General features: G+C 40.2%; 1 protein-coding gene across 3 annotated transcripts in view; it reads right to left on the bottom strand.

Annotated features, from left to right (window-relative positions):
- NAXD (NAD(P)HX dehydratase) overlaps window positions 1-22,281 on the bottom strand; it is a 49,029-nt gene that overhangs the window by 3,444 nt on the left and 23,304 nt on the right. For all 3 annotated transcript variants that reach the window (XM_018084162.2, XM_029964710.1, XM_029964711.1), the window contains 4 exons: window positions 10,431-10,481; window positions 10,245-10,349; window positions 9,773-9,893; window positions 1,209-1,329 (listed from right to left, as the gene is read on the bottom strand). In XM_018084162.2, the coding sequence (XP_017939651.2) occupies window positions 1,209-1,329; window positions 9,773-9,893; window positions 10,245-10,349; window positions 10,431-10,481 (398 nt within the window). The remainder of the gene's footprint in view (window positions 1-1,208; window positions 1,330-9,772; window positions 9,894-10,244; window positions 10,350-10,430; window positions 10,482-22,281) is intronic.

The following is a 22,281-nucleotide window of genomic DNA, read 5'->3' as shown; positions in this document are numbered from 1 at the left end:
CCTCTCCTGAAACACACAAGGTAGACAGGATTGGTACAGCAGGTGTTTGTGAAGGGTCACCTTAACACCACCACAGGAGACACAATGTAATGCTGATGCCAATTATACTTTTCCTTCATCTATAAAATAAAGGAGTTTCTGAGCAAGCTGTTTGGAAAAGCCACAGGAGTTCAAGTCAGGAGAGCCTGGAGAACGTGTGCTGCCTTTGCTAATCTCTCTAACAATTTAAAACTGCTCTGTTGTACCCCAAGCAAAAATGAAGTCACCCTTTTAGCGAATAAAAACAAAATTCCTCCATTAGTGACAGCTGCAACTCTTCCATTTTGGGATTGCTATGTTAGATTTCAGAATTTTATAAAGTGTGGTTCAGTTGGTCCCTCATTCCTCCTGGGGCACCTACTGCAGTGCCCTTGTGGTAAAACAGACTAGTTAACTCCCATGAACATCTAATTGTGTGCATCTGCATGCAGCATCCAAAAAGACTACAAAAGATCTCCACTCCTCAAACTTTCATAGCTCATTACTTATAGAGAAGAGGGACTGTAATTCCCTGACTGCTTTTATCAGGGTTCCTTTCAACTTCATTTAAAGCAGCTGCTTTCACAGAAAGAGTACATGACTATATGGACCAACTAGTCAGATAGGAATTGATGTAATTTAACAAAAAGCCAACAGTCAGCTACATGGCTGCTTTATGCACGAATAAACTGGACTGCCGTTTGGCCTTTAAAAGAGTTACACTCTTTGAAACAGTATTTTACTTGCAAGTTTCAACTTACCTGCCCCACTGAATTACTTAGGTACAGTGCAGAAGGATCCACCAAATTACAAAAACAAAGCCAAATGACATGTTTTTTGAATTACAGAGATGCTACTACCAGTGACTACCACTTACTTATTCTTCGTACTTTCAGCCTACATTCAATTGTTTTGAAAACTTGTATCTCATACATAAATGTCCTTGGGGATAGATCCAAATTCATGCTCTTTTTCTGCCTCAGACTTGGGGATGTTAGATTACTGAAGGGTTTGTCTTATTAAATTATTACTATGTAGACTGCTCTAGAACATAACATTTTTTAAAAGTACATGGATATCTTTGTACCAATGACTCTGATTTCATTTGGAAATTTATACAGCGGGTCTACAACAGTTGCCACAGCAGAACACAAACTCATAACAATTAAGTTAATTATTAGTATTCATACCCATTTGTTTTTTCAGCTCCAGCAACAAATGCCCAGTGTGCTAAGACTCCAAGAGAACCAGAAAGAAGGTCCCCCTGTCCACCACATCTCCGGCTGCTTCCTTCATGACTGCATACGAGTACTACAAACAGACAAACATAAAACAAAGTCAGGTGCTTTTTTCCTTCCATTTACAATGACACCACTGCAGCAAGGGTTATTAACCTCTGAGGCAAACAGCAATGAACAGGTGAGAGACTAATGAGAGACAGCAGCACAGACTGAAGTACACTATTCTTAAAAAAGAAAAATTATTGCATCAACATTTTTAAAAATACTTTTCTGATTACCTTTTAATACTTTACAAATAACATCACACAATATACACACTTTTTCCACTTCACTCAGCCTGCACAGATGAGTTCAGTGATTCACGTGCCATGATGAACCATTACCCAAACTGGACCAGGTCCCTCCACAAAGCCATTGCGTAAATGCAATCCTTCAGAGTCTCTGACCTTCAGAGTTTGTGAATGTAAACCAAGGCATTTCACAAAGAGCAAATGCAAAACAGAACTAAAATCTCGAATCTTCTACCATGCCCATCACAAAGGTATTTTACTGAAAACAGCCTTTTCGTCAGGCTTTGTAAAAACCATATGCAAGACAGATTTGTTTTTTCTGCCAATCAAGTGTCCTCAGCATCCATGTATGTTTCTGTCAGCAGTGTCACTGTGGATAGGCTCTGATGTTACATTTCTATTTTAAATATATAAAGGACCTTGGTCAAACTGATCTCTTTGTGGAGCTTTAACTATGAAGAAGATGCAAGTGGTTTCACTACATTTAACTCCTTTGTTCTCCACTCTTAACAAGCCCAGGCAGGAAGCCTAAAGGATACCTAAGGCATACAAGAAGAAAACAGCATAGATTCTGCTACTCTTCTCCAAACTCTCTTGTGTACCTACCCTTAGCTTTTCTTCTTGCTTGGCTCTGAAAAAAAAACCCAGGAGAAATTTATTTTCCTCTCCTAGGAGAATAGAAGAGCTGGCAGAATCATCAGTGGCCAAGTAGTGATCCTTAGCATCTCCAGCCAGCTACTGCAGAGTTACTCAGGTTCAGGACTGTGCACACAACTGTTGTGTGCTCCTGAGCACACCAAATACACAAACAAAGTATAAAGCAAGACATTGCTTGGAGAACAGCTCTTACCCCAAGTCACCTGGGCTGGGTTTCTCCAAGGTGTATAAACAGAGCAGCCCAGATGGTTTAGAGGGAGTACTACCCATATTTTTCAAATGCAATTTTTCTCTTACAAACTCATGGGAAAAATCTGAACAAAACTGAAGGACTTGCAGATAAATCTTCTTAAATAGCAAGCAGTAAAAAACTACATAATGCCAATAAACCCCTTCCAGTCCATTAGCATAGTTCATTTCTGGAACAGCAAAGAATTGTACTTCACTTCCATTTCCTACCAATTCTTCCAGCAATAATTGCTGGGCTTGTGAGGCCAGGCAGTTGTGTGTGTTTGCTGCCACTGAGAGGACAAAGATTCATTAGTCACCACGAACACAACAGACACCACTGCAGCATTGCCAGCAGTTCATTTTCCCAATCACTCTTCTCCCCTTCCCCCTCCCCCTCTCAAATTAAGATTCTGGATGTGTTTCTCAGTGAGCAGTAGCTAATGTCAAATTTCACAAGTTAAATGCCCTTCTGAGTTAGCTATCTGAAGAAGGTATGCCCTTTTAGGTGCATGGTTTATTCTTATTTTTATTTTAAATACAGTGCTTTGGAGAAATTACATCTAATTCTACTACTTTGAAGATGCTATCTCACAGGATTTTCACTTTGAGGGCTTGAACTCCTGGCAGGAGGCAGGATGGAAATCCTCTGTTCAAAAGCTTTGGGGCCTTCTGACTGACAGCTGAGCACAAGCCCCTGCTTATTAGCTGTATGTCACCATCTGCCACTATTCTGTAGCCCCACAACCTTCCAGTCATTTTTGAGCTGTACAGGAAAGCAAGCTCTCCTCAAACTAGGCCAATTATAATACTCTGCTAAAAAAAAAAAAGTGGTCTTTTGTTTGTGGTTTTAAAAAAGTAAGTCTCAAATATGTGCAGACTACCTCACAGGCAACAACAAAAGCAGACCTTTGTACTCTGCACAGAGATGCTGGAAAACAAATCCATGGAATACCTTCAAAGAAGCAGAACTACAGGAAATTCACTTGAATGAGGAGGGAAAAGTATAACGCTTCAGCAATTCTTTGTGCAGAAGCTCAGCTGATCACAGAATATCTCAAAATAAAAGGATGATGAACATTACAACAGGCAATAGAAAAAGGATTTAAAAATTCCTCTGAATTACAGTCACTATTAAAAGCTTTTAAAACAAAAGAAGGAATCCCAACTACCATCAAGACAAACTGGCATACTGCCAAATCAGCATAGGACAAGGTCTTCTGGATGGCTTTTCCCAGCCTTCTCTTAGAAAAATAAAATAAACTGCTGTCTTCCCACTCCCCCAGTGCAACATCCCCCACTAAATGTCTGTGCCCTGCTGTGAAGTCATCTCCAGCAGTTCTTTAAGGACCAGGGGATTGATGTCCTTATGTTGCACTGAGCAGTGACAACCAGTGGCAAAGTTATAAGACCTCGATTAGATGGACATGACCGAACAGACAGCGATGATGCTGAGAAGGTGGGCAGTTCTATTCCCTGGAGATATGTGGAATTATGTATTTACAGGAGGATGAAGCAATTTTTGGTCCATTGTTCAGTGAGGCTGCAGCACATTCAACTAGGGATGGACATATACATCAGAAAACCTAGAAAACATGGTTCTTGGAATAGCTGAGGAGACCAAGATGACTGGACATAGGACAAAAAGGAAACTACAAAGACTAAAATCACCACAATCATCACGTGTCGATTTTGAAAGGCAACAACCAAGGCCACTTCAGGTCAAGTAGTCAGACACCAGTCCGATCCAAATAATGGAGAGTTTCAGCTATAATTCAACTGACAGACCATAAGAGAGAGAAACATAAAATTAATGTTGGCCAAGGTGGCTTGGGTGTTGGGACAGGGTGTCTTGTTTTGTTTTCTAATAGGTCTGGGCAACCAAATCTGATGTCATTATTTCACAGGGTGATGAATCAAAAAAACCCACCTCAGTATAAGTAACAGTCAGTTTTTTAATGAAAACTTTTTTATGCTAAGTAACTTTGCAGAAAAAAAAATACCCAGCTCCCCAGCACTTATCCATGCAACACACACATACTATCATAAGAAAAGGCTAGATGAAATAAAAACGTCATGGGTGAAGAAACGCCTCCATGAAGTATGGCAAGGAGATCTGCTAGTCAGAATAACCACAGTTCTATTCAATAGTTTCAACGCAGTCCCAGTGAGTTAATAGCATATAAATACTGCCAGAGCTTTAGGCAGCAAATACAACACATCCCTCACATATAGTCACATGGATTTCTTGTGTACTTAATTCCATGGAAATAATTTGTAATGAAATATGAATGCAATAGAAACAAAAAATGGCAGGCTGTCATACTGATAGATATTGGAAAGTAGAAATTCAAGAGTTTTAGGCTCCAAACAATTCAAAACTCTGCCCCAGACCTGGGCAACTATGGCCAAGTCATTTAGTAGCTCTATGTTTAATGTATTTCAGGCCATAAAATAAGATACCATCACTCCCTTTTCAGCACTCCTTGAAGATATGATACGCGTTAGAATTTGGGAAAGCATTCAGACCACAATGTCACACTTAACTGTACCACTGCCAAATTTTAAGCTGAAAGAACTCCCAGCCCAAAATCTGCTGGCAGATCAAAGTCCAGAAGAATGACCTATTTATGGGTATTGTATGCTTAACTTAAAAAAAAAACAAACCAAAACAAAAACCAACAGTCTGTTATGTAACTGAAAATAGCTGTCCTCTCTTTGAAGGAAAAAAATCAGAATGTAGCAGTTTTGCTGAGCTCAAACACTGTAAGTTAACTGGGAAGCACAAATTTTGTGCTGTACACAGGCAGCACCATTTACAATGCCAGCTCCTAGATACATCACACTCAGAAAACAGAAGTAGTATAAAAAGTCATGTATGTCTGCTTGTTCCTGATTCACCATGTTCACACAGTAGTGAAAAAAACCATCCCAGAGATTCATTTCTTTTACGTTTGTATTTAGAACACAACATGTGAAATATGAGATAGCTAGTTAAGGCTAAACACGTAGTACTGATGATGGTAAAGAAGGCTAAAGAACCTGCGAAACATCACATTTACTGGACTGCAGACTGAAAGACAGCCCAGAGATTAAAATTTAACTCCTGAATCTCAGACATCCGGAACAATTCTTTGCACTTGCTTTCCTCTTACAGAGAAGGAGTTTCACGCTCACCCTAATGTGCTCAGGAATCCATGTATGAAACATGCAGCCATTCTGACTTCTGCTACGACCCAACTGGATTAATCAGCTAACATGAGCCACCCTACACAACAAACGCATTCTAGTTTAATTAAAAGGCTTAAGATTTCAATTTTCTATGTAAAATAATGTAGCTATCAAGGATCATTTTGCTCCATCAAATGCAAGATTCTGATTTAGACCATTTATGAGATTTTGAGTAAAATCCCAATATACATCTCTGACCTGACATATACTTACACTAGTAAGAAATTTATCTTTTTCCTTTTGCAAGTTACTTCACAAAAGCACATAGCTGGAGATTGTGGAGTCCCAGAAACATGTCCCAGAGTGCATACAGACAGGGAAACCAAGTTTAATGACTTTGGCTGGAAAAATAACTCAACTGATGTGGAAAATGTAAGTTGGCTTTTATATAAAGGGTGCTTATACTTTTATATTCCCTAATCACATTTTTAAAACTTAGGTAAGTCCTTGAATGCGGGATACCAGGCAATTTAAGTTAAAAGAAAATGACCCAAATTTTTTATTAGTTTTCTTGGACAGGCACAGGAGCCAGGGGATAATCATGATGATAGGTGAGCAGTGCCAGGGAGACGGCAGGCTGGGCTGCATGGGCAGTAGAGTGCACAGTGGCACAATGGACAGGAACCATGACCTCCCTGTTTTGCTCACTCTGCAGAAGCAGGACTGGAGATGAAGGTGCTGCCTCTCAGTTAAAAATTCAGGCAAGATTTGCTCAGCAGCTGGGAGTGAGCCCCCGAGTGACAAGCACTGAATAGCTTCCTTTACAGCTGTATAGGGAGATGAATGTCAGAAATTAGAAGTACTGCTTGAGGAGTTAGGGCAAGAGTTGGCTTTTTGCCCCACAGTCAGTAATCAGTATAACCTCCTACATGCTTCTTTGCTTCTCTTGACCATAGTAACAGCTGGGCAACTGGAGAGAAACTGTATTTGGCTATTGACTTCAGGTAAAAATAGTCACAGGCAGTAGCAGGATGGTTACCCATAAAGCCTGCCTCTTGGAAGGAAGGAGGGCTAAACAAAGGCGCTGGGGAAAATACAGAGGAACTCATTATAATGTTTAAAAATCAAAATCCAAATCCTCTACTTCAAGGACCTAACCAAATTTTAAACATGTTAGGAACTAAGACTGGTATAACCACACTTTATTATTGACCAGTTCTCCAAAGAATAATAAAATAATAACCTTAGAGAGCTGTGCCATAGCGAATAAAAGCTGACTTACCTTTTACCCACAGGCTGAGTACTCATTCCTACCCTGGTCAGTGATGGCACTGATATCACCTACCAAGAGCATGGTGAAGCTCATCTTTGTAGAGCAGGGAATCAACAACTGTAGACCAAGCTATAATGTGAAATTGCAAAAGGAAAGAGAAAAAGAGTATATAAAACTTAATTTAAAATCTTTGTTGATTATGTTTACAGGGCAGTTGGCAGCTCATGACTGAAATGAAGACAAATTATAGAAAAACCTCCTTTATAGTGGAGCACTACTACTACTTTCACAGAGGCCATGTATGTGATTCGGTACTGACTTTGAGGTCGTAAGTAACCACCTGCACCAGCTAATCTGATCTGCAAAAACAAACCTCAAAGGTGTCCAGACACTTCACAGTATAGCAATCTGCCAAAGTCCCTGGCATGTTACTGTAGTAGCTAATTTCTATGTCTACTAATAAAATCTGCCTTACTTTGAATTTATTAAGCCTCAGCTTCCAAAGAGAATTTATTGAGCCTCTCTGCTTAGATTTCGAAGCTATTTGCTGATAGTAATCCTTCACCAACACCTGTACTTCCAGCTGATACCAAATCACCTCGTAACCCTTTTTGTCTTCAGCTAACAGAAGTAAGTTGTCTACTGAATTTCCTACAGACTCATGAACAAAAGTACTGTGAAAATAACCACCACAATCACTCCATCCTACAAGGTATTCACCAAGCCAATCTTCCCTACTGCAAAATCTGGCACACTCAAAAAGCCTTCCTTCCACAAAAGCCAAACACAAAACACTAAAGCTCCACAGTAAAGTTTGCAATTTCTCAAATTCTGGTTTTCCTGGAGAGCATTGAGACTTACTTTTCCCCCCTTACTCCCCCCTTTTTTTTTTTTACCCAGAAAGCATGCATGTAGTGTATTCCTAAAGGAGAAAGTTTAAAAGTGATATATGAAAACTAAAGTGTCAGTATGCTAAGCACAGGAGCTCAAGCAGAAAATGCCTGAAAACAGGTAGGCCTTAAGCACTACAAAGGGATGATGACATGATAAATAAAGAGGAGTACACAGATCTTTTCATAATGTTTGTGCTCAGAGGACATTGGCCTGATCCAATGATCTGGATTTCCCTCACACAGGAATCAAGATGCATGTTGTCTTAGCTGAAAAAAATGACATCCAATCATAAGAAGAGACAGATGAAAAAAGTTAAGACTAAAAAACCTGGGAGAGAGTCGAAGGTCAGTGACAACATATTCCATGTTGTGGCACAGAGCACACAGTAGAATCTCCTTTCTTAATGTAATTTTGCATTTAAGAAGCTTTAAAAAAAATGACTGACAGACCAGACCCAAAGAACATTCTTGTTAAAAGGAAGCTGAAGTCTATAATTCCTGAAGAATTCTCAGGAACCTTCTTGCAAGTCATGCAAACTCTAAAAACAGTTTTTGTAGCAGACATTCTAACTTGCATTAAACCTGACAATTGCTTTCTTACAGCTCAGCAATGCTGCCTGTAATGTCTATAATTCAGGAGACAAAGCATCAGTGATGGAAACAAGGTAAGAAGAAGAAAGCAGCCTATAGCTGGACATCAATCAACAGCTATAAAGGCACAGAACTGGTTTTATTTCAAATCAAAAGCCACTTCACTAATAGAAAAAAATATCAGAACACAACAGAGACAAAAATCAAGGTGGGGTAAAAAATAAAGCCAATGAAAAACCCCCAAACCACACAAGACATACATCAAACTTGTGCCACACGTGAATATTCAAAATTGAAATTGTAAAGAGTTTCAGTTGTTTCCTATTTCTTTGAATCCTGTATGACAAGAGACATTAGAGACAGTGACCTTTCTCTCCAGAAATGGGGGGGGCAGGGGGAGTACACTTATTTCAAGAATAACAGCTCAAAAGGGGAGCAGACATATACTAGGCAATGTGTTCAATCTAAAGCGCTCACCGGTTGTCTCAACATTCATAAGAAAGCAACATTCCTGTATAAAAAGAACATTGTTGACATAAAAGCAGAAAAAGAAGACAACTACAGCACTCTAAAGCTCTCTAGCTGGCATAAACTGGAGTCAAGACATTTATCCTCTGGCAGTGTTCATCTTCCCTTAAGCCTGGCCAGACTGTCCAAGGCTACAAATCAAGGTTGCCATGGGTGCAAATATGGCAGCAGACTTCCTGTGGGGCAACTTGGAAGGACCTAAGTCCTTTACCACGTGGGTGTAACTACCTTGCTTCCAGGTACCAGATTCACAGTCTGCTACAGTATCTGCACTAATGGGGTATGTGGAAGGTGGCTCTGCACAAACCAGTTGTCATATTACATCTGTTTTTCTGTTACAAAATACTCCCATGGCTCCCAATAATGAAAAATTGACTGTATATACAAAACAGTTCTGAAGCAGCATAAACATTTATCAGAGATTAGCATTTAAGTAATTAGAAGCAGAGTTGCTGCTTGTTATGTATTTGAAATAAGACCATGCAGTCAAAATGTGATGAAGGCACTTGTGAATTAATTTTATACTGATAACAGTAAATTATCAGCATAAAAAGCATCAGACAGGCAGCTAATTTTATTAAGTATACTTTAACCATATTAGTAAGTGACAAATTTCTCAATACCTGTGTAATGTAAAACATAAGTTACAACCATTTAAATGAGGAATAAAATCAGCAACTTTTTTCAGTAAATGAGTTAAGTTGCACTCTTAAAATATCAATTTACACAAATCATCTAAAGGTGATCTGCAAAGGCAGCCATCCCTCCATTTCAATCTTCAGAGGAATACAACCAATTGCTATATAGTCCAACCACTGGACTGCGACTGAAAGCGAACAAAATGAAACAATCACATTACTCAAAGCAAAAGGCTTCACTTACCTTTCTCTCCATCTGAAATAAGATCTCTTTCTCCCTTTTGAACAACTGTCAGGTTCCCCATGGCTTGGCTGAGTCTTAATACACATCCATGATGATCACTACTGTCTACGGGGTCTCTAAGCTACAACACAAGAATTCCATACACAGTACATATTTTGCTACTAGAACAACACATTCTAACACACTCTACTTCAGCATATGCATGGGGGGAAAAAGAAAGGCAGCATCATCAGTCTTTCCAGGTATTTTTTCTTATACCCATTGCAATGCTAAAAGTTGCATGAGAATGGGTCTTCTTTAAAAAAAGAGCTCTGTTTAAGAATATGCATTGTTGTTATCCCATGGCATAAAAACCCAAAGAGTCCTTCCCCCATATATAAGAAACAGCACATAATATTTAAGCCAGCAGTAAGTTAGTTATTTTTAAGGAGTAAAAGATTAAACTTAAATATCAAAAAGGAAAACAGCTCACCATGGCTTCATACAGCCTACTGAACTCCATATAGTTTGGAGTAAGAATAGCTCGCTGGTAGCCTTGAATAAGAGAAGGCTGCTGGGAAATGAGCCACAGTCCATCCTGCAAAGCACAGTAAGAAGAACATTTACTGAACAGATTCTTAAATGTCACACCGCTGACTGAAATCAGGAAAATACTTACTGCATCAATAATGATAGGAATTCCTTTCACTTTCGATTTCTCTATAATACCCTGCAAAAAATGCAGATAACTTTAAGATGCTTGCTAATTTAAATCTCATAAGATCCAAACCAAATTCATACAATAAATCTGACCATATAAATTGTTCTTACAAACTGACAGAAAAAAACCTGTTATATTCTGCAAACTAATGTAAGACATTTTCATATCAGCTAGTAATTTGACAGTCACAGTGTTCTCTCCCTGGTTCAAGTATAAGTGTCCACAGAGTTGATTTGTATTGGGTTTGAGGGGCAAGGTTTGGGGGCCACAGGGGTGGCTTCTCTTGAGAAGCTGCCAGAAGATTCCCTCATGTCTGACAGAGCCAATGCCAGCTGGCTCCAAGACAGACCTGCTGCTAGCCAAGGCAAAGCCTGTCAGTGACAGGGGATAACATATTTAAAATGAGGAAAAAGTTACTGTGCTGAAGCAATTGCAGCCACAGAAGAGAGAGTATGTGAGAGCTACAGCCGTCTAGACACCCAGGTCAGTGAAGAAGGAGTGGAAGGAGGTGTTCCAGGCTCTGAAGCAGAGCCTGCAGCCTGTGGTGAGGCAGCAGTAACCCTGCAGCTCATGGAAGTCCATGGTGGAGCAGAGATCCACCTGCAGCCCATGGAGGACCCCACACCTGGGCAGGTGGACGCCCAAAGGAAGCTGTCACCTCATGGGAAGCCCACACTGGAGCAGGCTCCTGGCAGGACCTGTGGCCCCATGCAGAGAGTAGCCCACACTGGAGTAGAGTGTTCCTGAAGGACTGCACTCCATGGGAAGGACCCATGCTGGAGCAGTTTGTGAAGAACTGCAGTCCAAGGGAAGTCTGCTGGATAAGTTCATAGAGGACTGTCTCCCGTGGGAGGGACCACATGCTGGAGCAGGGGAAGAGTGTGGAATCCTCCCCCTGAGCAGGAAGGAGCAGCAGAGACAACACGTGATGAACTGACCGCAGCCTCCATTCCCCACGCCCCTGTACCACTGAGAGGGGGGAGGAAGAGAATTTTTGAGTTAAGCTAAGTTTGGAAAAAAGGGAGGGGTGGAGGTAAGGTGTTTTTACCATTTGGTTTTATTTCTTGTTATCCTACTCTGACTTAATTTGTAATAAAATTCAATTAACTTCCCCAAGCTGAGTCTGGTTCGCCCTTGATGGTGATCTCTTCTGTCCTTATCTCGACCCACCAGCCTTCTGTTATATATTCTTCTGCCTGTCCAGCTGAGGAGGGGAGTGATATAGAAGCTCTGGTGGGCACCTGGCATTCAGACAGGGTTAACTCACCACAATATGCAAACAAGCAAGCAATCTCACTCACCCTCCCTGCTGTAGGAGGCATGTAATGCCAATGTAAGTCACACATAGTAAACATACACCTCCAATTAAAAAAAAAAAAAAGAAAAATCCCAGTGGGTACTGCCACGACAGAAATGTACCAGTAACTGTAATAGTAACTTCAGTTGCTTTTCGGATGACAGCTCCATTGCAGTATTTAATGTACAAACAAATATCCAAGAAAAGCAGCACGTATTATGCCATTTCACACCTGGCCCTGGAGGTTTTATGCTTTGAAAGCAAAACCAAGGTGGCCAAGACAACCATTTGTAAAAGTGTTTTCTTCAGCAAGCAGTATCTCCTAGTAGACTGTCTGCCCTCCTGTCTTCTAATCTAGCAGCAGCAACAACTGATCCACAAGCTTTTTAATGAGCAATGGCCTACAGTCAAGTTTTTTCAGTGTTGGCCATTACCAACTCGTCTTTGAAGCTGGAGGGTTTATCTTTTTCCTGTATAAGATAAGAGAGGATGGTCTCCATCCAGAAGTTTAATTATTTTTGAATATTATTAAGATCTTCAGATTAGCTATCATATGGCACTGAGCTTCACAGGTTAGCAAGACACGATGTAAGGAATAAGGAAGCAGTCTTTAATTAATGTTCAGGGTATTGAACATTAATTAAATGTCTGTTCTTGTATTGTGGTAAAAATAAACACTGCCCACTTTGCTTCCTGTAAATAATTAATTATTAAATATGACATATACATATCCTCACAAACTTATTACTACCTCATTCTGATTTTTCCAATACCAGTAGAAATACGTCCCCCCTGAAATAAGGCTGTGGATCCAACAACCAGGTTTATGTTTTGTTGTTTGTATTTTCCTTGTATAAATGAATGCTATACATCCAACAGCCCAATTATTTTTGAACCATACTAAGCTCTTCTGATTAGATATCATATGGCACTGAGACCCAGAGCTCAACAAGATTATCTTCCCACAATTTTTGAAGATACAAATACCATTTACTGCAACCTTGTTTTCTAACTGGTTATAATCAGAATATTTTTGTACATTAGCAGCTTGCCCGAACTCCTTCAGTACACTTACAATGATTACTGCTCCACTGCCCACTAATATGAATCACCAGTTTATTTTAGTATGTCAATGTTAGTAAGCCAGTCTTTCACAATGCTTCATCTTCTAAAACTAAAAAAGATTTCCCCAACAGATTCTGTAAGGAAGTATGAAGGAATATACCCAATCTTAGAAGTCCTTATCCTTCCAAACTACTCTCTTAAAAGCATTATGAGCAATCTACGGAATTAATTTTGCCAAAGTTCTGTTCCCAAAGCAGTTATGGTTTGGGAGTTGCTGTTATTTTTTGGCCCCTTTTCACGGTTCCTCACAACTGTCATCTTGACTACTGCTTAGAATTTCTCTCTCCCTGTCTTTCTTTCTCTCTCACACACAACAGACTAAATAAAGAATCCTGAAGATCCACTGTCTACCAAAAGAATGTATGCATAAGATGTAAAAAAAAGTGGTAGTTAGAAAGCATGACAATATATGTACAGGTAAATAGCATCTGGAAGGCAGATCACTGGTACACTCCAAAGAAATAACACATTTTTTCCTAATAATGTTTTGAGTTCCTACCTCTCTAGCACATCCTCCACAATCCTGAAAGATTTGACCTCTACTCTGAAATTTCACCTTGCTAAGTAAAATCTACTGGCCAAGCAACTTTTATTTTGTAGCAAGTCTCTGAGGTATCAGTTTCTAATCTAACATACTGAATGAACTTTGCTTTTTCTTTCTCTCCTTTATCTATCAGGAGACACAAAGTCCTTTGTCTTATTTAGAAAGCTCATTTTTGATCAAAAAATCCCCAAATAATACAAAAACCTACCAAAACCAAAATCCTACCCCAATCATTTTCCTTTCCTCTTCATTCCTTAAACCTAGACAGAAACTGCTTGGAGACAGACAAGGAACCTCCTAGAGAAGTTCTATGGATGGACGGGGTAGTTTGGAAACCATAATAAAACAGTAACAAAGATAAGGGAACCCCCATAAGACAGCCACATGTTTGAAGGACACAACATTCATGGGACAATCTCTGTTTCCTATTGATTGTGGACATGACCCATCTCAACTGCTGCTATTTAAAAAGGTCCAATGGCTCACCACTGGAGAACAGCTCATCCCATGGAGCTTAGACTTAGAGTGGGATGAATGGCCAACACACATACATGTCTCTCCTCACCTATCACAGAAGGTACAGAAACACTTTACTTTTTTATTTTTAGACACCAAGAATTAAGAGAGATGAGGCCTACTTTTAAACATTCTATTACTGCAGATACTGTATTTAAAAAAATGCTTGCATTAAGAGGAGTTTTCAGCAACAATGGCAACATCTCCTATGCAGAACATTTTTGTTCCTGGAAGTAAAAATCCATTTTGAGCTGTATTTGTACCGTGATATTTGGCATGGAGTGTTCTGGTTAATGCTTGTGTTAACCGCACAGTTAATACAGCTCAGACTAACTCTACTTTCACATCACAGTCTATTTAACAGTTTTTGATAGAATTCTACATATGAGCAGAAACCATCTGTTCAGTTTTACCCAATGTGACAATTATTTATATGGGAAAGGATTTAGAAGAGAACATTACCCATTAAAAATACTAAGAAATGTTACTAAGACAAAAGCTGAAATCCAAACACCAATGACAAGTGAACAGCAAAACATAGAGATATCAATGATAAACCCAAGACATCACCCCTTCCCTTCAAACAGCATTTTGAATACTAAGATTTTGAAGATTCTAGCTCCAAGATATCCCAGTGGACAACCTTTCTATGGACAGAATGTATTCTACTACAACAGTGGTGGTTCAGCTTGGTGTAGACCAAAGCAGGTTTAGTTGATTCGTAATTGCTCAAGTACATCCAAAAATGAAGGACTGGACTCACAGGGCAACCTTGGCATTAGTCACAAAGCAGAGACAACAAGGAGGAGAAAAAGGATGATACATGGTTGTCATCCAATCTTATGACCTACAGCCACACTGGTTAGCTAAGATATCAAAGACTGAAATTTGAATCCTTCCACTGCAATTCACAGCCAGGCCCAAAATTCAGTCTCCTACCTTTCATACAGAGTCCTAATAATGGGGGTTTGGGCAACCTCATGCTAGATATATTCTGCTTTGTATGAGTTGCCTAAATACTTGGTAGCTCTCTGAAACAGTGGTTCTACATCTGCATGAGAAAAGGGAAAGAGGCATCACTCCACTCTTACTAAAATCAGTGATGACAAACTGCATTAGAAGGCTGCAGGACTCATGCTAGAACAAATCTGTAAGAGGAGTTTCCTCTCCTAATAACTGAAGGCCAAATTTGAAGCTTCTATCCTCGTTAAACCCAAGAGGAAATTACCTGGGATTCACATATTTCATCTCATGAAGATGCTGTATGGGACAACCTCTCACACAGTTATCATTGTTACCGGCACCAAATACTTGACATTTAGGAATGCCCAAAATAGTATTTCAGTGATGGCAGTTTTTGGTGGAGGCAGTTGAGGGGAGGAAAGCCAGAAAAAAGTAAAATTAACTTGAATCTACTCCCACTTTACTGTTGACAAATACAATTTCCTGAAAAATTTTGTTCTTTGACTGGTTATCCAGGAGTTGTATGCAAGCAACCTACTCAGGAAGAACTCAAAAAAAGAAGTTTGTTACAGTAAAAGCCACTGGTCTATCCCCCCAAAAACATGACACACAAAACCCCCAAAACACTGACACCTGAACGATACACAAAGGTGAAATTATTCAGGCTGGAAAGGACTGCAGGAGACAGAAGCTGGAAGGCACAAATGGACAGGCTACTGCTGAAAGAGAGCACAGTAATGCAGATAAGCATGATATGATTTAAGCATTTGATAGCCTGCAACTGTGCTATGAAACACAAGATTCACCTACACTGTACTAACATGGACATCCAGGACTCTTGCACAGTTCCACAATTATTATGGAAAAATGGGGCTGAGATGAGCCAATGTGAAACACTGGTTGCAAAAAACAGCTAGAGGAGGAATGGAGAACATGTGAGGGAGGAATAAATTCCTGTGGAGCTCTTAAGTACAACCAAAGGATATCTTATCAGTCATAGAAGTCTTCATAGAGCAGCCATCCCGAAGAACCAGGAGCAGAGAGCAGGTGGTGCACTCACAGCAAGTACCCACGGCCTCTTGGAAAGAAACTCTGCAGTCAGTCTGGACTTCTCCACCCAAGTCCATGAGCCAGCAATAACACACATCATATTTACTCTGCCCATATATAACAGCATACAACCTGGTTCTTCACAGCTCCATGGAAAAGACAATTCCATAGTTTTGCCCAGACCTGACTTGGATATACTATTCAGCCTTTTTAATTAGATGTGGATTAGCAGCAGAACGCCTGCAATGACTTTTAATATATTAGTAGTTTTATCACTACTTCACTACTTGCATTTTTCCTGATGAACTGATTCAGCTACACAAAACTTTGGCATTTGGTGTTTGAAAAGGGAAGAATCAGGAAATTAGAGCCACTCATTTTAATAAAAGATTGAATTTTAATTAAATTAACAGAAAACTGCAATAGTAGCACATATAAAGCAACACCTATACCACAACAGTAATTAATTTTCACATTGTCATCTTTCTACCTTGCAAAGGAAAGATCACTTTACTGATGTCAGCAATGAACACTGCATTTCCTCAGTCCCTTCAAGAGTCATGTCTTGGCCTACCCTTGGCAAAATTCTTACTCATGTTCTCAAAAAGAAGTTTAAGCTTTAACATGCCATAATAATGGAGAGCATTAGCCATGATGACATCCAAACCCTTTAGGAAGTAGTATAACCTTGCCATCAGCCCACTGAAAGTGCGCTCCACTGCAACTTGCAAATGCCAAGTATGTAATTACACACTCTGGTTTGGCAGAGACATGCAAATGTGCATAACCTGTCACTGGCTACGTCCCATACAACCTTAAAAAATCAAAAAGGAGTGGCAGCCCCTTTTAAAAAGAACTCTCTATTGAAAGCTAGGATCAGAAACTGCTGTTGAAATGCCACCTATAATTGCTTATATTTTCTGCATGGATGCCGCTCTCATCCAGCAATCCCGGATCCATGGTTTTGTCTGGAACAGAGAGATAAAAGACACAGACAACATTTCCTGTAAATGCTGCAGCTGGAAGCATTTCTGCACATCCTCTTCCCCCAGGTGACCGGGAGGAACAAATAAGTTCCACCCCAACACACTGCAAATCAATTCCTACAGAATTCCTAGGGCACTGAAAGCCCTAGGAAGCACTTCTGCCTTGCTTGCCTCAAGTCTGGATAAATGCAGAGTTAGCAGGGACTCAGCTGTAATAGAGGTCAGGATGCAGCTCTGTGGCAGAGATGCTTGGAAAATGGGCTTGGCAAGCAGAAGTTTGTAATCTTGCACAGCTAGAGGTAGGCAAATATTCCAAGCTCAGGCTGTGCTCAAGGCTTCAGTCAGGGTTGGCAGGAGGGGAGAAGCTTCCCTAAATATATTCTGTTTGGAGCAAGATGTTTAAAAACATTCAGAATGGAGTTATACTGTTTGAGATTCTTCAAATTAGAGACATATTTTCAGTAACTGGCTTTGGGTTTTTTATTTACTTACTGTTTTTACAAAAAAACCCCATGCAGTTAACTCTTAAACTTGCTTTCATTAGTTCCTATAAACTGACCCAAGAAGTCATCCTCCTAAAATTCAGTAAAGACAAACAAAACTTTCTCTGTGGACAAGATATATAAAAATCACCCTTAACTAGCCTAATTGCCTGAGTTTTACTTTATAAATTTCTTATGCATAACTATCACTAGTTCATTAATCACTCCACCAAGCTCTCAAACCTCACACAAGGAATGACCACCACTCTTGAATGAAGAGGCTCATAAAAGAGATGAATATCCTTTCTCTGAAACAAATAGCTTCTTTATCTCATGGTTTATGCTCCATTCAATTTAAGTTGGTCTTTTTCTTTTAACTGTAATACCTCATGCTAGGACCTGTTCTCCAAAACAGATTTTTAGGTGCACAGCAAAATATTTAAGCCAGGCAGAGGGTAACAAGGAGTCTAAAGAGTACCCTACTACATGATCAGGCTCATTAAGTGCCTTAGGAAAGCTGCTCTTACAACTAACAAAGCTGAAGACATTGTAGCTGGCAGCTAATCAGAAGTGTTCTATTCTACATTTAAAAAAAAAAAGATATGAAAATTATTCACTTGTAAATTCTCTCTTTGAATTCAAATTAGATCACTAGTCCTCAAAGGTGGAGGAAAACTGCAGCTAAGGGTTTCTTAATATCAGCTTCAATCATATGCTAAATTCTTAAAGAAGTGACACAATCCAAGGAATGCCTGAACAAAAGGAACACAAGCAAACAAAGTAAAATCCTCTGAAATACTATCCTAGTTCTGCAAAACCCCAGCGCACTCCTTTTTGGCTTTGCTTCTCAAAATTATGGTCAACCAGACACCACTTAAGAAACTACATTTATACACTTTCAGCCCTAAACACATCCAAATCCACTTTAAGCATTAATCAGAATAAATAACAGCAGCCATTTTTCTCATGTTTTGATCCACTGACTGTTTGCACTCACAATGCAAACTCTACAAGGCGTCCAATTTATACCTGATTACGTTAATATTAGATTTGGCTTAAGATATTCATGGTCAGCTGTTGGCATTTTGTCTAAAAAAATAAACTTAAAATGAACTCTGTCATTTATAACTGCAGATTTCTTTGTAGAGTTTGTAGCTGAATGATGCCCAGAAAGAGTTGAAAAGGTATACCATTCAGTGTTTTTCTTACAGATGCTTCTAAGTAACAAAATCACGTTTAAGAACAATATGAGCCTACACACAGAAAGCAAATAAACATCCCAACTTCACTGTGAATGACTGTCATCAAGATCCATTACATATATTAGAAAATAAACTCTGTTTGCAAGCTGCATAAACCTGTATTTAAGGTCCTGTTAGCATATATTCAAACACTGTTTTTCTAATCAAGACATTTGTGAGGAAGCCAAAGAATACTAATAATTCTTAGAACAAGCAGCAATAGTTCTTGGCATAACCAAGAGGATCTCTCTGCTTTGAGAGGTGTTCCCAAGCTTTATCTGCACCAGTAACACTACCACAGAGAAAGAACTGCATCCTATCCCAGCAAGTGCCTCATCTTAGGTGAAGACACGCACAAATTCTGACTCTCTTCAGGCCTTTCGAGAGCAGTGAAGCTTGGCTGGTAAGAGATTAGTTTTTCCCTGGATACTACTTGTGGTACATGCATCAATATTGGGGGTTGGGTGAAGGCTCAGAGGAATGCATTTTGCACACACATTCTCACAGCAAGTGCACGTATATGCCCTCTGGGGTTTGCCTCTGCAGTACTGTCAGAGATTGAAATGGTTAATGGCTTAAACATTGTTAAGATCACCAAAAGACTGCTCACCTAGCAAAGCCCACCCCTCCCTGAGTAGGCCTACTTCGAAAGGACCTTCAGATAAGATAAGTGGGTGCCATTGTCCAACTATTGCAGGTGCAGAAGGGTGTGCATACCTGAAGCTACAAACTGGATTGCCAGATAAGGGAAGAGGCAAATCCTGTGAGATGGGATAATCCTTTTTAGCATGCCAAGGTCCTCCCTTACATGATGACTCTGCTGTGAAGACCCTCTGGGGAGCACTGAAGATTCCTGACACGTCCTGTGGGACATCATCCATTGTAAAACTCCCTACCCCCAGGGAAGGTACAAGGTGTTCCCACCTGAGCTCCAAGTGTATAATAACTCGTGAAATCTTTGAGTTGTGGGGGGCTTCCCCTAGCCCCAGTGGTCAAGACCATTGCTTTAATCTACAGACATGAAAACTGCAACTGCCAAGTTTCATTGCTGGATCCAGCGGATGGTGACTATATATATCTTTCCATTTTTATCCTTCTTTCTCTTCCTTTTCTTATACATTTCCTTAAGTCTTATTTTTATGCTTTAATATTGCTGTATTACTATAGATGATAACAACCAAAGCAACTACACCTGTTTTCCTTTGAAACAAAACTGTTCTAAAATAAACCACACATATATATATATTTACAAACACCGATGATTTAGTGTTGTTTCACTCTAATCCACCCCAAGGGATTTACTAACAAGAACCTGGGTTACCCTCCCCTTCTGGGGTGGGTCATAACAAGTACAACAGGCAAAAGACCCAATCTACCTCACCTCCTCCTAGCTGAGTGCTGAGAATAGGAAGTGCTACTTCAGTTCCCTAGGAACTGCTGAATTCCCACACTGAGAACCTCCAGAGGGTATAAACAGGGAAAGAAGCAAATGCATGTGATGCATGTGACACTGAAGAACGAAGTTTGGAAAATAATAATTCTGCTAATTTGAGTAGCCACGAGCAGTGATGCTAAAGAGTAATAAATCCTGTTCATATTTGGGCATGGTGGTGGGTGCCACAGACAGTATGACTAATCTGTCAGCTGCAGCATTAGCCTGGGATGCTTCTCAGGTGTCTTGGTACAAATGGAGTGGAAAATGTTTTTCAAGGTCCATAGTGGCAGATCTAGTTTTAACAGACAGCTATGACAACAGGTGGCCCTGTATTCTATAGTCCTCTTGATCTTGTAAAAAACTGGTGCAGATAGCATAGGGAAGCACCTGGTCCCATTCTCACAATTTACTGAGGCTATGAAGTGTTGCCTAAATCCTAAAAGCATGAGACTTGAAAGGGGGAAACTAATCCAACTAACCAAACACAGAAAGGCTGATGCCTCCATCAAGGTGGAACTGAGAATCCATCTATCTGACAATTTCAAATGGGTTCTCTCTGGCCACACTTGATGGAGGTGATCCCGTGACAACGGCCCAAAACTCTCTCACCATGTTAACTACAGCCCAGACAACCTTTCAACACAACCTTACAATGATGTCACTAGGATCGGAAAATGAGACTTCTGAAATTTATATCCCAAGAGACAGGAGAGATCTTTAAGGGCAAATGACTGGCTGAGGGCAGTGTTGCAAGGCAAGGGGGGTGAGAGAAGAGAAACAGCAACAGCAATAGGCACAAACAGCAGCTAGGCAGGGCCTCAGCCATAAGAAAAACCCAGGCTGGTATTCCTGACGTGTTCTTGTAGCTAAAACATAGACTGAAAATTGAGTGAGAGGAACAAGCACATGGTTTGAGCAACCGGTCAATTTTATCGTGTAATCTGAATTACACAGAGCCATTCTTACTATTAATCATTACCTCTCTCACAGGAGGGAAGCAAAAGCATGCACTGCTGAAAACAGCAAGCTACCTTTCCTGCTGCAAAGCAAAACATAGTAAGTCTGAAGTGCCAGAGTCCAGGATTCAGTGCTAGCACTTCAGGGAGAGAGAGAACCCAGTGACAGGCAAAGAAGATTCCAAAATCAAAGACTTCTGTTAAGGAACAGAGCTCTTCATAAGGATGAGTTCTTCTCTCTACCTGACCCCAACAGTAACTGCTGTTCCACCAACAATCCAGTATCCGTCCAGTTGACCATAAAGCCAGAAGGAACAGGGGAAAGGAGATGTCAAAAGGATGGAAACTGATAAAGAACACAGCTCAGCCTGTAACTGCCTAACTGCTAGGTGGCAGCAGAATGCAGAACATCCTTGAGCATTAGGCAGTATCTCTCCCATGAGGCTATGCAAGGAATATCGAAGTTTTCCAAAGTGCTTTCGGAAGCTGCACTCATCATCCTCCAGGAGAGGAATCTAGTTCTCTCACACACCTGAGGAACAGCTCTAGATGGTACAGGCAGAAATTTCCCTACTTCCAAGCCTCAGCTACAAGGAAAATCAGATCAGAGTAAGACAGAAGTGCAAACATCCCCAGTACAGCTGAATGAAGAACACTATGATGGGTAGGTATGAGAGGGACATAATATTGGTGCTATTTGAAAAAAGGAGAGTATCCAATACCTCTGGAAATATGTTGCAGATTCAAAACATAGGATAGTCATAGAGACCCTGGCCTTGCTTCCTATATGGCAGCTAAACTCTTTCTCAACAGTCTAAACCACTAGCAGCAGCATTCCAACTGAGGTGAACTCAGGGAGGTAACGTACTGTCATCTCTGGCCAGAATCAATCATGGACACTGAAAGGGAGAAACGGGTGGCCTCATGTTTCCTACAAGGAAGATGACATGGTGGCCAAGTTCCACACCAAATATGGCAACAGCATTTCAGAAGTCTGAAGTGGTACGGGGAGCAGAGATGCTTCAGTGTGCACACTCCAAAGCTGAGAAGTGGAGCAGAAATGTGTTTTCACTCCTTTCTCTTGAAGAGAAACAGCCTGAACTGCTTACTTGCTCCAGAGTTGGAAGGTCTAATCAGGTCAAGACTACAACTGCCACATCTGCAAGGAATCCAGCTGCACAGCTATTAGGACACAACAAATGCTTTCTTTAGGA

Source organism: Manacus vitellinus, unplaced genomic scaffold (assembly GCF_001715985.3).
Source record: "Manacus vitellinus isolate BGI_N305 unplaced genomic scaffold, ASM171598v3 scaffold_7_pilon, whole genome shotgun sequence".
Lineage (NCBI taxonomy): Eukaryota > Metazoa > Chordata > Aves > Passeriformes > Pipridae > Manacus > Manacus vitellinus.
Note: the sequence above shows the minus strand (reverse complement) of the source record. Positions and strands in the feature narration are given on the sequence as shown.